The sequence below is a fragment of the Eucalyptus grandis genome, chromosome 8 (genome assembly GCF_016545825.1).
Source record: "Eucalyptus grandis isolate ANBG69807.140 chromosome 8, ASM1654582v1, whole genome shotgun sequence".
Lineage (NCBI taxonomy): Eukaryota > Viridiplantae > Streptophyta > Magnoliopsida > Myrtales > Myrtaceae > Eucalyptus > Eucalyptus grandis.
Window position 1 is genome coordinate 56,109,317 of NC_052619.1, and position 13,004 is coordinate 56,122,320.

A 13,004-nucleotide genomic window follows, 5' to 3' on the forward strand; every position below is an offset into this window, starting at 1 on the left:
TATTATTGTTGATTGCTCGAATGGATTCTCTGGCTTGAAAAAATAATTTATTACTTTGTAAATAAAATTTTGGTAGCCAGAACTTTGTAGACTCATTGAGCTAGTTTTAGTATCTTATTTCACGTGGTAGGGGGGCCTTTAGATCCATACGAGCTTCTCAAATTCAATGGATCCTTCTCCAAGTTATTTTTTCACCCAAATTAACTCCTCTTTTTCCCCGTTTGATATAGATATTTCTTAGACTTTATAGCTATGTTATTTTCTTTAAATGGAAAATATGTTATAAACTTATAGCAAATTCAGATGAATAATATGTTGCGTTGAGTCGATGCGGTAGGAATCCAATACTTTATCTAGAGAAATCGTAAAGGAGAGCCTAAATCCAAACCTATCAATATATCCATTTGAACTCATCTTTGTTTGAAAACTTTATAACAATAAATTATGGACAAACTAAAATATATTAGTTGCTTCACATTAAACACATCCTTGATTAAAAGACTTCCTTTGCCTAAAACCCTTACAAGTGTATCTTAATAACTCTCTCCCCCATGTTTGAGCCACTTGCGGCAAGGCCACTCCTTCTTAACCTAGGTATCTTTGCAAACCAATATTTCTCAACTTCAGAATGCCCACCTTGTCCCGAACAAGTTTGATAGATGTTGGTGAGGACAACATTTACCCTTCAAACTCCACCCCAATCACATTGGCCTAGCACAACTTGGAGTAAAGCTAAGGGACACCATTTGCCACAGTGATTAAGGAGTCATATTCAAGATTTTCTTTCTTATATCCACCAGACACTGATGTACATTGATATTGGGTCACAATCAACCATTAACTCTAATGTCACTTGTATCAACATGTCATCCAACAGATTAAAAAAATAATAATAATCATTTTCGTCTTTTCCATTAACTCAATCTCATCGGCTTCGTTCATCATTTCAAGTAACTTCATTTTTACCAACTCAAGAATGACCACCTTGTCAGATGTTGGTGAGGACAACAATTACCCTTCAAACTTCACCTCAATCACATTGGCCTAGCACAGCTTGGAGAGAAGCTAAGGGGCACCATTTGCCACATTGATTAAGGATTCATATTCAAAATTTTCTTTTTGATATCCACCAAATACCAGTGGACATTGATATTAGGCCACAATCAATCATTAACCCTAATATCACTTGCATCATCATATCATCCCACATTCAATAAGATAATCCTTTTCGTCTTTTTCCATTGACTCAACCTCATCAGCCTCATTCATCATTTCAAGTAACTTCATTTTTACCAACTCGAGAATGACCACCTTGTCCCAAACAAGTTTGGTAGATGTTGGTGAGGACAACATTTACCCTTCAAACTCCACCTCAATCACATTGGCCTAGCACAACTTGGAGAGAAGCTTAGAGGCACCCTTGGCCACATTGATTAAGGAGTCATATTCGAGATTTCATTTATGAATCCACCGGACACCATTGTGCATTGATATTAGGCCACAATCAATCATTAACTCTAATACCACTTGTATCAGCATGTCATCCAATAGATTCAATAAGATAATCATTTTTGCCTTTTTCCATTGACTCAATAGGGGTGATTGGTTCCCGGTCCAATCCAGTTCCACTTAGAAATTAGGAACTAGACCGAGAGGATTGATTCTCATTTTTTGGGACTGGGGACCAGACTAGACAATCCTAGGATTGAGAATCAGTCTGGTCCAAGGGAACTAGCCACTTAGCCTAAAAAAATACTAGAATCATTACAATTTTAGGATTTATTGCTATTTTAAAGAAATTTTTTTAAACATATATTTTTAAAAAGAGTCGGTCGAGTTGGGATAAGTACACTAATGGTGCCAAAAGTTGTGTACGGCGCTCACTTTGGTGCCAAAAGTTTCTGTCGGATCACTTAAGTGCCAAATTGGAGGAAAACGCTCACTTTGGTGCCACCGGCGAAAGATTCCGGCCTCCGGCGAAAGATTCCGGCCAAAATGATTTTTAAAATAAAAAAAATTGATAAGCCTTTAAATGACGTCGTTTTCGGTCCTCCTTAAGAAAACGACGTCGTTTTGCCGTCCTACGTGGATGGCTTCATAGAAACGACGCCGTTTAGCTCACATGGGGAAGAAATTAGGGTTTCGGCGAGGTCGAAGCCGTGGCCGTCGTCGGGGTTGAAGTTGCGGCCGCCGAGTGGCCATCATCGAGGTCGGGGTCGAGGTCGGGGTCGAAGCTACGGCCGTCGAGTGGCCATCGTCGGGGTCGGGGTCGGGGTCGAGGTCGGGGTTTGAGCCGCGGCCATCGAGTGGCCATCGTCGCGGTCGGGGTCGAGGTCGAGGTCGGGCTACGGCCGCCGAGTGGCCATCGTCGGGTCGGGGTCGGGGTCGAGGTCGGAGCCGCTGCCGTTGAGTGGCCATCGTCGCGGTTGGGGTCGAGGTCGGGGTCGAAGCCGTGGCCGCCGGCGCAAGGACCGTCGAGGACGGCGACGGCCGGAGATTAGGGTTTTGAATTGGGGGAGACACCAAACGGCGTCGTTTTGGTGTTTGGATGCTGACTCAGCTCTTCGACGAGCCACGTCGGCGTCAAAAATTAATAAAAAAAAAGGCCACGTCGGATTTCCGGCCAATTTCGTCGGAGTTGGCACCAAAGTGAGCGTTTTCAAATTTTTGGCACTTAAGTGATCCGACGGAAACTTTTGGCACCAAAGTGAGCGCCGTACACAACTTTTGGCACCATTAGTGTACTTATCCCGGTCGAGTTTGGTTCGATTCACCCCCTCAAAACCGAGAACCGGATTGGAAATCACCAATTCCATTTTTATGGAACTGAGAACCATGCCTCCGGAAACCGGACCAAACCAGCCAGTTCAAGCAGTCCGATTTACTCACCCCTAACTCAACCTCATTTCCCTTGTTCATCGTTTCAAGTAACTTAATTTTTACCATCCATAACCTTTGCTAAACCTTGGATTATAAATATGGCATACATTTTAATGCTCTGCAACTTAAATTGTTCCTCCTTTTGAATTTCTCAATCTTAACTTTCACTCTAGAAAAAAATTGCAAGTACAATATTCCACAAAATGATCATACAAGAAAAAGCCTCACATGAATTCTAGAGACCCTAATCTTGGCCGTGGTAACAATTGTTGTGTTGGACCAACGTAATAAAAGTTCTGTTATCAGTTGTTGTGCATTTCTTGTAATTCAGTATCCAATGCAAGAGAACGAAAAAATCAAATAAATCAATAATGGACAATAAAGAAATGAGATATTAACATGGTTCAGCCAAAGGAAAGAGGGCTCTACTCATTTTTAGACATTAAGTTTCCACTGGACTGTTTAATTTCTCTCCGTGAATTGGTGCAAATACTAAGAAAGATTGTGAGTAAACACAACTAAGAATCTTTTGAGCTAAGCATGAAAGTTAATTTGACAAGACTGGACAGAGAATTCATTTCTAGTTCTCTAACTTGTTAAAATTTGACAAGACTGGACAGAGAATTCATTTCTAGTTCTCTAACTTGTTAAAATTTGTATTTACTATGAGCGCGCATGGAAACACTTCTGTTCTTTTTTTGTTCCTGAGAACAAAAATAAAAAAAAAGTGTTTCTGTTCCGGGGAACAATTTTTGAACAAAAGAACGCGTTTGGTAAGTGTAAAAAAACTGTTCTTGGAATAAAAAAGAACAGAAACACGTTTGGTAATCGCAATAATTTCTGTTGCAGAATAGAAAAAGAACAGAAACACGTTTGGTAAACGACAACAAAATTCTCTGTTTTAATTTTTTTTTCTAAGCTTAATCTAGATTTGAATCAAATCATGTAAATCTCTCATATCTTTTGATTGTTCTTTGTTTATTTCCTTGGTTATTTCGTGCTAATTTAATTACAAGATCCGGATAGCTTCCGCATCATGTTGTAACAATCAAATATGCTTGCACAAGAATGAAACTTGAAAAAGAGAAGGTGACAACCATACAATTAAAGAAAGATGTATATATTTCTTTAGACCAAATTATATGTTGGTTTCTGGTGATGGAATCTGCTGAACTTATCGTGAATACGACAATTTGGATATGTTTATATTGCTGAGCTTATAAAATTCTTCTTTAAGGCGCACCATCGTTAGCTGCTTGGTTTACCTGATAAGGGTTTGACTTTGCTTATCGAGTATTGAGATTTGCATTGAACGGGCGATGATAAACAATCCCGCAAGCGGTGATAATGCAGACATAAGCTCCACTAAGCTTTCGTGCCTTACGTCGAAAAAAAGCTGGTGCATCTTTTTATATATTTCCTCGAATACATTAGTCTGTACCAGCCGAAAGTGACTGCTTCCTTCCTTTTCTTTATTTTTGCGTCTTGCATTTTATATGGCAAAGGGAAACGAAAATGATAATGATTCAAGTGATCAGACAAAGTACAAATGAGCTAAAGCTAATCTGTTATACAATAGGACAAGATTACTCTGTTAATTCTTCAGGGATCATCATACATCGTTGCACTGTCACCGCTGAGCTTGATAGCTCATTGAGTTAAATTGGTGCTTCCATGGATGCAACTTCGGACAATTCGCTATGTACAATCATCGACATTTGACGCACCAATCATTTAGTTCCTCAATCACTCTGAAAATAGTGGGTCTATTATCGGGCAATTCACTGGTGCAACGTAATGCGATCTTCCCAAGAATAGCCGCCTCAGGTTCAGTGAAATTTCCTTTCAGATTGCTATCGATAAAGTTCTCGGAACTGCAACACTCTGCTGCTGACCGCATTGAGCTGGAAAGTAGTCGCTTACCCGAGAGGATCTGGAAGATGATTACTCCATATGCGAAAACATCACTTTTCTCGGTAAAACGACCTGTTGTAATGTACTCTGGTGCCATATAACCCATGGCGGCACTAGTCTTGAGAGCTGAGTATATGACATCATCGGCGAGAAGCTTTGGAAGCCCGGAATCCATTATGAGTGGGTTGAGCTGCTGGTCAATGAGAATCTTCTCAGCGGAAATGTTTTGGTGAACAACTGCAGGCTTGCTGCCTTCACCGTTATGCAAGTATCCAATGCCTGCTCGAATAACAATTAATGAATAATAATTAGAGTAGACAGAACTAATCTAAATGGGAACTCTTGTTTTAGCGTCCAGGTTAATTTTTGAGGAAGAGTACACTCACAAGCACAAAACAATGATGTTCAAGCAATATACTATGCAAATGCCAGTAAAACTGGTTCTATGAAAATGAAACTGGCGGAACCTATCTGTATTCAGCATCAAGCTCAAAGGAAGTTCAAACTGTAAAGCACAGGCATTTGGAAAATGAGCACAGGAAACGAATTCAAGAAAGAGAGTTCTTTGCCCAGAAATGGCGAAACATTTCATCCCACTGATGTTTCAAGAACTTTTCCTGCTGTAGAATTGTAAACCAAGTGCAAATTATAGGCTTCAGAGGAACTTAAGCTACCCATGAAGCTAGAAGGCCAGAAGTAAATGTTCAAAACTTAAAGTGCACTTGATGAACTGCGTGAATGCACTTGATAATTGGTACTTCTCAAATTTAAAGACTTAGAAGCATTAAGCTAGAGAAAAAAGTTCCAACAACTAATTCAGAAAGTAAGGGAAAACCAGAAATATCTCTTTTAAGATCTGAAAGAAAGTAAGACTTACCCTCAGCAATTCCTTTGATGATGGAAACCCTTGTGGACCAATCAAGAACCTGGATGCTTCTATCTTCTAAATCAAGATATTGCGATAAGGTACCCTTGGGAGCGAAATCATACACAAGAAAGCATTCACCCCTGCCCTTGGAGCAACAAACACCTCTCAGTCTAATGAGGTTTTCATGTCTTAGCGAAGTTACCAAATTCAGTCCATTCACAAAGTCGACTTCCTCTGATTTGCAGCTCGTCACATTGATGCTCCTGATAGCCACAAGAGTCCCATCCCTTAGTATGCCTTTGTAGACCGATAAAAAAGTGCTCCTTCCCAACAAATTAACCTCCGAAAAGTATTGGGTCGCTGACTCAACTTCTTCCAACGTGTACCTAGGCGCCTGCAGGGATAATCCATTTCCACAGCGGCCATCGTCCAGAGGATCCCATCCACTAGAATACTCGAGGCAGACAAGGGGAGATGCACTTCTGCTGTATAAGTCTTTTGACTGGTCGGTACTAAGCCTACCATCAGAAGCATCAGCTGTACTACCAATCTTTTGTTTTCCTCTACGATATCGATAGAATGTTAAAAGTCCTGCGCCAACCAATGTGACGGTGACAGAGACAATCCCAGCAACAAGAGCTGCTTGTGGGAGTTTCGATGGGTTTGAGCAATGGCTTTGGTTGCAATGTGTCTTCACGTCTGGTGTCCTTGGGATCAAAACAATTGGGTTCACTCCGTTGGGGTGTAAATTAGGATCGAAATTGTTGCAATTTCTAAGAGAAGGAAATCCGGATCCGCATAGACCTGGGTTATTCTGATAGTTAAATCTCTCCAATTTCTTCAGAGCTTCAACATTCATGAACAAACTTCAGTTAATTCTAGGAAATAAGCTAAATGAGGAAAATTCATCATGAAAGGTCACGGCAATTGTTTGAAAGAGGAAAAAAACACTGAACGAAAAGCAGGGACTGGGGAACTGAACTCACCAGCAGGGACAAATCCAGAAAGAGAATTGTTTTGTACATCCAGAGTCTGCAGTTCTGGAATTTTAGCTATTTCCACCGGGAACGTACCGTTAAACCCATTAAAGCCCAAGACAAGCCTCTTTAAGGTCTGCAGATTGGCCAAGCCATGAATATCACCGGACAATTTGTTATGCTGCAAGGCAAGAACGCTCAGCTTCTTCAATGATCCTATTTGCGGGGGAATAGTACCATTGAGCTGATTATAACATAGCTGTAGCACTGAGAAGGAAAAGAACAAGAAATCAAAAGCCAGATTATCAAAAGATTAGATGCCAAAGAAAAGTGTCTCAACCATCTCATCTGCTAAAAGACAAAGCACGCATGTTCAAAACACTTGAAGCAAAAACAAAACTCACCTTGAAGGCTAGCCATGCTTCCAATTTCAGAAGGTATACTCCCAGTTAAATTATTCACGTCGAGGTAGAGATCTGTCAGCTCGGTCAGCCTAGAGATTTCTCTTGGAATCTCTCCGGTCAAGTAATTGTAGTGCAAGTACAAGCCCGATAAGCACTTCAGCTGAGCCATTGCGGGAGGGACCTTCCCCGACAGGCCCTTCCCTTGCAGCGAGATGTTCGCCACTTTTCGATGCTCGTTGCACGCCACCCCGTCAAACGAGCCGCCGCAGGGTCGCCATTGCCGGTCCACGAAGTGAGGACCTTGTTCTCCGGGTCCAAGGAGGCCTTGATCTCCATGAGCGCCTCCAGCTCCGCATTCCGCGCACGAGCGCTCTCGAACCAAGCACGAGCGGGACGAAGCCAACCGGGAGCAAACGTGCGAGCCCCATTACACTTCCCGTCCCTCCAAAACACCGCAAAAGGATCCGGTTTTCACTCAAAGTGTCGCTCGCCGCTCTCCCGGCTCACTCGAGCGGAGCAGAGAGCAGGGGCCCGCTCTCCCGGCGGGCTCGAGCAAAGCGGCGAGTGGCTCGCCGCTCTCCCAACCGGCTCGAGCGGAGCGGCGAGCTAGGATAGCGGGGAGAGCGGCTCGCCCGCCCGGCTCGCAGCTCGCTCGAGCCGGGAGAGCGGCGAGCGGCCGCTCGAGCCGGGAGAGCGACGAGCGAGCTGGCGCCGCTTGAGCTAGGAGAGCCTCCGCCGCTCTCCTAGCTCAAGCGACCGATGCTCACTTGGGCGTCATGCTGGTCGCTCGAGCGGCAGAGCAGCCTCTGCGCCAGCTTGAGCGACTCGAGTTGCTCTACCGAGCGAACACAGCAGCTCGAGCTCGGCAGAGCAGCTCGAGCGAGCCGCCGTCCCCCAGATCTGCCGCAGATCTGGGCGAGCGACGCGCACTTGAGCCTCCATCGAGCTATCGCCGAAGCCCTCGTCGACCGGAGAAGGAGGAGCACGAAACGTGTTGGAGAAATCTTCTTGAAGTGTTTTGAAGCCGACAAAACGTTTTCATCGGTCTAGTTTGAAAGCTTGGGACTCGCTATTTAAAGTCGAAGACCTCGGACAGCCGGACTCAAGACTCAAAGTCTATCCTCATTGACAGTCTCTAATCCGTTGAAGAAAGGTTATCCAGAACCGGATGTTTCGTTAATGATTTAACCTTATCAACCGGAGAAGATCTCGTGGCTGGAAAAGACATAACGAAGTCCTTTGATTGATCGAAGATTGACTCGATAATTGAAGATCCGGTGATTGTCTAAATATTATTGGAATGTTCTACTTATGGAAACCGAGATCCCGATTGTATGGACGAACATGATTGATGGGCTATCGACATGTTCCTTTAATAGCTTGAACAATCTTCCTAATTGATTTCGTCCAACGGGTAGATTGGAGGAATTCCTTTGGTAAGTGCCAATGGGTATGATGGCATAAAGGAGTATATAAGGAAGACGGTCTTAGTTGTTCAAGGTGTGCGCGATAGAAGAATTCCAAAGTCGAAGCTTCTTTTTGTTTAGACAATTACTACGAGCGAATACTTGTATACAAAAGAGAGTCTATATTTGTGAGAAATCTTGAGGAGGTGTGGTAGAACGTCTACACTGTGGAATCAAGGCAAAGCTGTGTCTGTAACTTCTCTTTGTTCATAGTGGAATCCAGCCAATAGGCTGTCAGTGAAAAAGAGTGGACGTAGCTTGATATAAGCTGAACCACTATAAATCGCGTGTTCAATTTTCTCTTCTTTCAGTCTTACTTTGATTATCGTTTGTCTCAAATCCATCAACTGTCTAGTATTGTGCAATTATCGAAGAAAAATATTTTATATACCTATTCACCCCCCTCTAGGTACTTATGCTAGCAATATCAATTGGTATCAGAGCATGTGTACTTACTTTATTTGAAGTGTTTTACTTCGTAGTAAGAGATCCATGGCTAGTATGCTAGCACCAGGGCTGATGGAAGGGCAAAGCAATACCAGACCACCCTACTTTGATGGAAATGATTACAACATCGGAAGAACAAGATGAAAGCTTTCCTACGATCAAAGGATCCCTCGGAATGGGACGTTGTAGAAAGAGGAATTACTCCTACCACTGCATCAGTCTCTAAAAGAGGGAAAGAAACTGTTGAGACCAGCGGAATGACTCAGGAAGAGATAATCAAGAGACAAGCACTCGATGCAAAAGCAATTTACTCCTTATATTGTGCTTTGTCACCAACTGAATATAATAGAATATCTTCTTGTGTTACAGACAAAAGAAGTTTGGGACAGATTGCATATCACCTATGAAGGAACAGATCGAGTGAAGGAAACTAGAATCAACATTCTTCTCGGTCAATATGAAGCCTTCAGAATGAAACCAGGAGAATCTATAACTGACATGTTTAGTCGCTTTACAGATATCGTGAATGGTCTTGAAAATCAAGGTCAATCAATTTCTGATCCCATGAAAGTAAACAAGTTACTGCGTGGACTCTCCAAGGATTGGAATCACATAAAGACCTCAATCAGAGAGACCCAAAGAATCATGCCACTGTTTGTCGATGAGTTGGTTGGGACTCTTCAGTCTTACGAAGTGGAACGAATCAATGAAGACGAAGATCCTAAAGGTAAGAAATCTATTGCATTAAAATCTAATGATGATTACGATGTAACAGATTCGAAGACGACATGGACGATGAGGAGCTTGCTCTCATGATAAGAAGATTCAGAAAACTGAATAGAAAATGAAGAATGTTCAACTCAAAGAAACAAAGCTTTCAAAGACAGCGAGACCAAGTCTTGATGATGAGGAACCAAACAAAGATGTAGTCTCGCTTTGAATGTAAGAAAAAGGGACACATCGGACCCAACTGTCATCTTCTAAGGAAGAAGAAAGGAAAATCTGAAAGATATCGAAAAGCTCTCAAAGCCGAAACACGGAGTGATACGAGTGTGAAGAAAGTGATAATGAATATGTCAATCTATGTCCGATGGCACAATCGGACTCGGACTCTAGATCGACTCGGACGGTGAATTTGAGGCAAGTAATTTTAAAATTCTGTCAAAATTTCTAAATACATTGATGAACTGTGTTTTAGTCTTAAGACTTCTCTCAAAAAAATTTCCGAACTGAAAAAAGAAAACTCAGCTCTAAAACAAAAGGAAAATGTTTTAGTAGAAAGAGTTAAAAGTCTAGACTTGATTTGTTTCCACTCTTAATGAAAATGAAGATAATCTTTTAAAAGAAAATGCTCTTTTAAAAACTGACTTATCAAATATTTCAAAGAAATTTTCAATAGGGTCTGAAAAACTTGAAAAAATTCTTTCAACTCAAAGACCTTACTTCAATAAGTCCGGTCTAGGTATGACAGCAGAAACAATTCCCTTGATTGATTTTCCTAAAGTAAAGGAAAGAATTAAGAAAAGACTCTCGAGAGAGGCTTACAAAAATCATTTCAAGAAAGTTTTTGTAAAATCTATAGGTAGAAATGCTCTCGATGTTCAAAATGCAACAGTCCAGGATCACTTTGAAAAAGAGTGTCCTATGGTTTGGAAACCGTTAAGAAAATATGGGCTAATACGCTTATGTTACTAACACCAAAGGACCCAAGAAAGTTTGGGTACCAAAGAAAGCTTGAGACTTTATTTTAAATGCAGGTCCTTTGTAAAAAAAAAAAGGTAAAGTGGTATCTTGTGTGGATGCTCAAGACACATTCAGAGACTCAAATTGTTTTATAAAGCTTGCTCAAGTAAATGGTGGAAAAGTTTCATTTGGAGGAAACGGCAAAGGAAGTATTGTGGGATTTGGAACTGTAAAAATTGGAAATCTCTCAATAAGTAATGTTTCCTTAGTGGAAGGACTCAATTACAATCTTCTCAAAGATTAGTCAATTGTGTGATACTTTTGGTTTCAAGATCTTCTTTCAAGAAGGAATATGTTCGGGAATCGGTAAAGACTCTACTCGATCTTTCATGGGTCGAAGACATGGAAACATCTATCTTCCGGATGTGAAACCAAATGAATCGCAATGTCTTATCTCAATTCAAGACGAAGCAAGCTTATGGCACGAAAGCTTGGTCATGTCAACATGAAGCAATTAGCCAAAATCTCATCAAAGCAGCTTGTTCGAGGTCTACCCAAATTGCCTTATCAAAAGACTGATCCATGCACTCCATGTATTCTGGGAAAGCAGATAAGAAATTCTTTTAAGCCAATAAATCATGTCTCTACTAATCATGTACTTGCAGTTGCTGCATATGGATCTCTTCGGACCAACGAGAACCGAGTATTGGAGGTAAAAAATATTGCCTAGTAATTGTGGACGATTACTTCCGTTTTACTTGGGTATATTTCCTTGCAAGTAAGTCCGAAACTTTCTCGTATTTTGAAAAATTTGCTAAAAATGTTCAAAATGAAAAAGGATGTGCTATCTCAAGTATAAGAACAGATCATGGAGGTGAATTTGAAAATCAAGATTTTACAAAATTTTGTGATGAATCGGCTTTAAGCATGTGTTCTCCTCTCCATATACTCCTTAGCAAAATGAAGTTGTGGAAAGAAAGAACAGATCTCTTTAGGAAATGGCTAGAACTCTTTTAATTGAAAGTAAGATTTCTTCACGATTTTGGGCTGAAGCTGTGTCAACAGCATGCTATATCATCAATAGAGTCTTCTTAAGACCTATTCTAGAGAAAACCCCTTATGAGTTATTCAAAGATAAGAAGCCTATTGTTTCATACTTTCATGTATTCGGTTGCAAATGTTTTATATTGAAAAATGCAAAAGATCGAGTTGGTAAGTTTGAAGAAAGATCGGATGAAGGTATCTTCCTTGGATATTCTACATCAAGCAAAGCCTTCAGAGTCTATAACAAGAAGAGCCGATCTGTGGAGGAGTCAATAAATGTCAGATTTCAAGACTCAACGCAAGATGAATCAAGTCGAGACTCATCAAGAAGAGTCCGAACTGCTCCGAACCTTCCAAAGCTTACAACTCAAGAAGCATCTCAGATTAAGGAAAACCAGCATTAGGTTGTTCGTGAAGATCCAAACAAAAGAGAGATCATCAACTAGACAAATCAACAAGTAGCGGAAGCATAAGTCCGGTCATCCCAAAGATCTTATTATCGGCGAAATTAATGAAGGAATTCACACAGATCCAAAAAGAGAGAAGAGTCTAGTCTTTGTGGCTCTCGTTTCGAAATTGAACCAAAGAGCATAGAAGAAGCTTTATCTGATGAAAGCTGGATTGAAACTATGCAAGAAGAACTCAGACAGTTCAACATTAATAATGTCTGGGAATTGACATCCAAACCAAAAGGTAAAACTGTTATTGGAGCTAATGGGTGTTTAGGAACAAGATGAATGAGAAAGGAAGAGTCGTATGAAACAAAGCAAGACTCGTGGCCAAGGGATATACGCAAGAAGAAGGAATAGACTATGATGAGACTTACGCACCAGTAGCAAGGTTAGAAGCTATTCGACTATTACTTGCGTTTGCTTGTTATAAGAATTTCAGGTTATTCCAAATGGATGTCAAAAGCGCCTTCCTAAATGAATTTATCCATGAGGAAGTTTATGTGGAACAACCACCAAGGTTTGAAGACCCAAAGAAGCCGGACTCGGTCTTGACGAAAAAGGCTTTGTATGGTTTAAAGCAAGCACCTCGAGCTTGGTACGACGAGATTAAGTAAGTTCTTAATACAAAATGGTTTTGTCAAAGGTAAAGTAGATACGACTTTATTTATCAAAAAGGAAAACAAAAGTTTCTTACTTGTTCAAATATATGTGGATGATATTATTTTTGGATCCTCTAATGAAAATTTGTGCAAGAAATTTTCTAAATCTATGCAGAATGAGTTTGAAATGAGTATGATGAGAGAGTTAACATTCTTTGTTGGTCTTCAAGTAAAACAATTGAAGGAATGAACTTTTATTTATCAAGAAAA

At 40.9% G+C, this 13,004-nt stretch overlaps 1 protein-coding gene across 1 annotated transcript; it reads right to left on the bottom strand.

The window, feature by feature from the left end:
• Positions 1 to 4,377: 4,377 nt before the first annotated feature.
• LOC104415160 (probable leucine-rich repeat receptor-like protein kinase At5g63930) lies at positions 4,378 to 7,514 on the bottom strand (the record flags this gene model as incomplete). Its single annotated transcript, XM_010026414.3, is given in 5 exon segments — positions 4,378 to 5,073; positions 5,672 to 6,508; positions 6,649 to 6,906; positions 7,044 to 7,316; positions 7,319 to 7,514. Coding segments are annotated over 5 exon segments (2,049 nt in total), but the record flags the coding sequence as incomplete, so codon positions are not given.
• Positions 7,515 to 13,004: the final 5,490 nt, after the last annotated feature.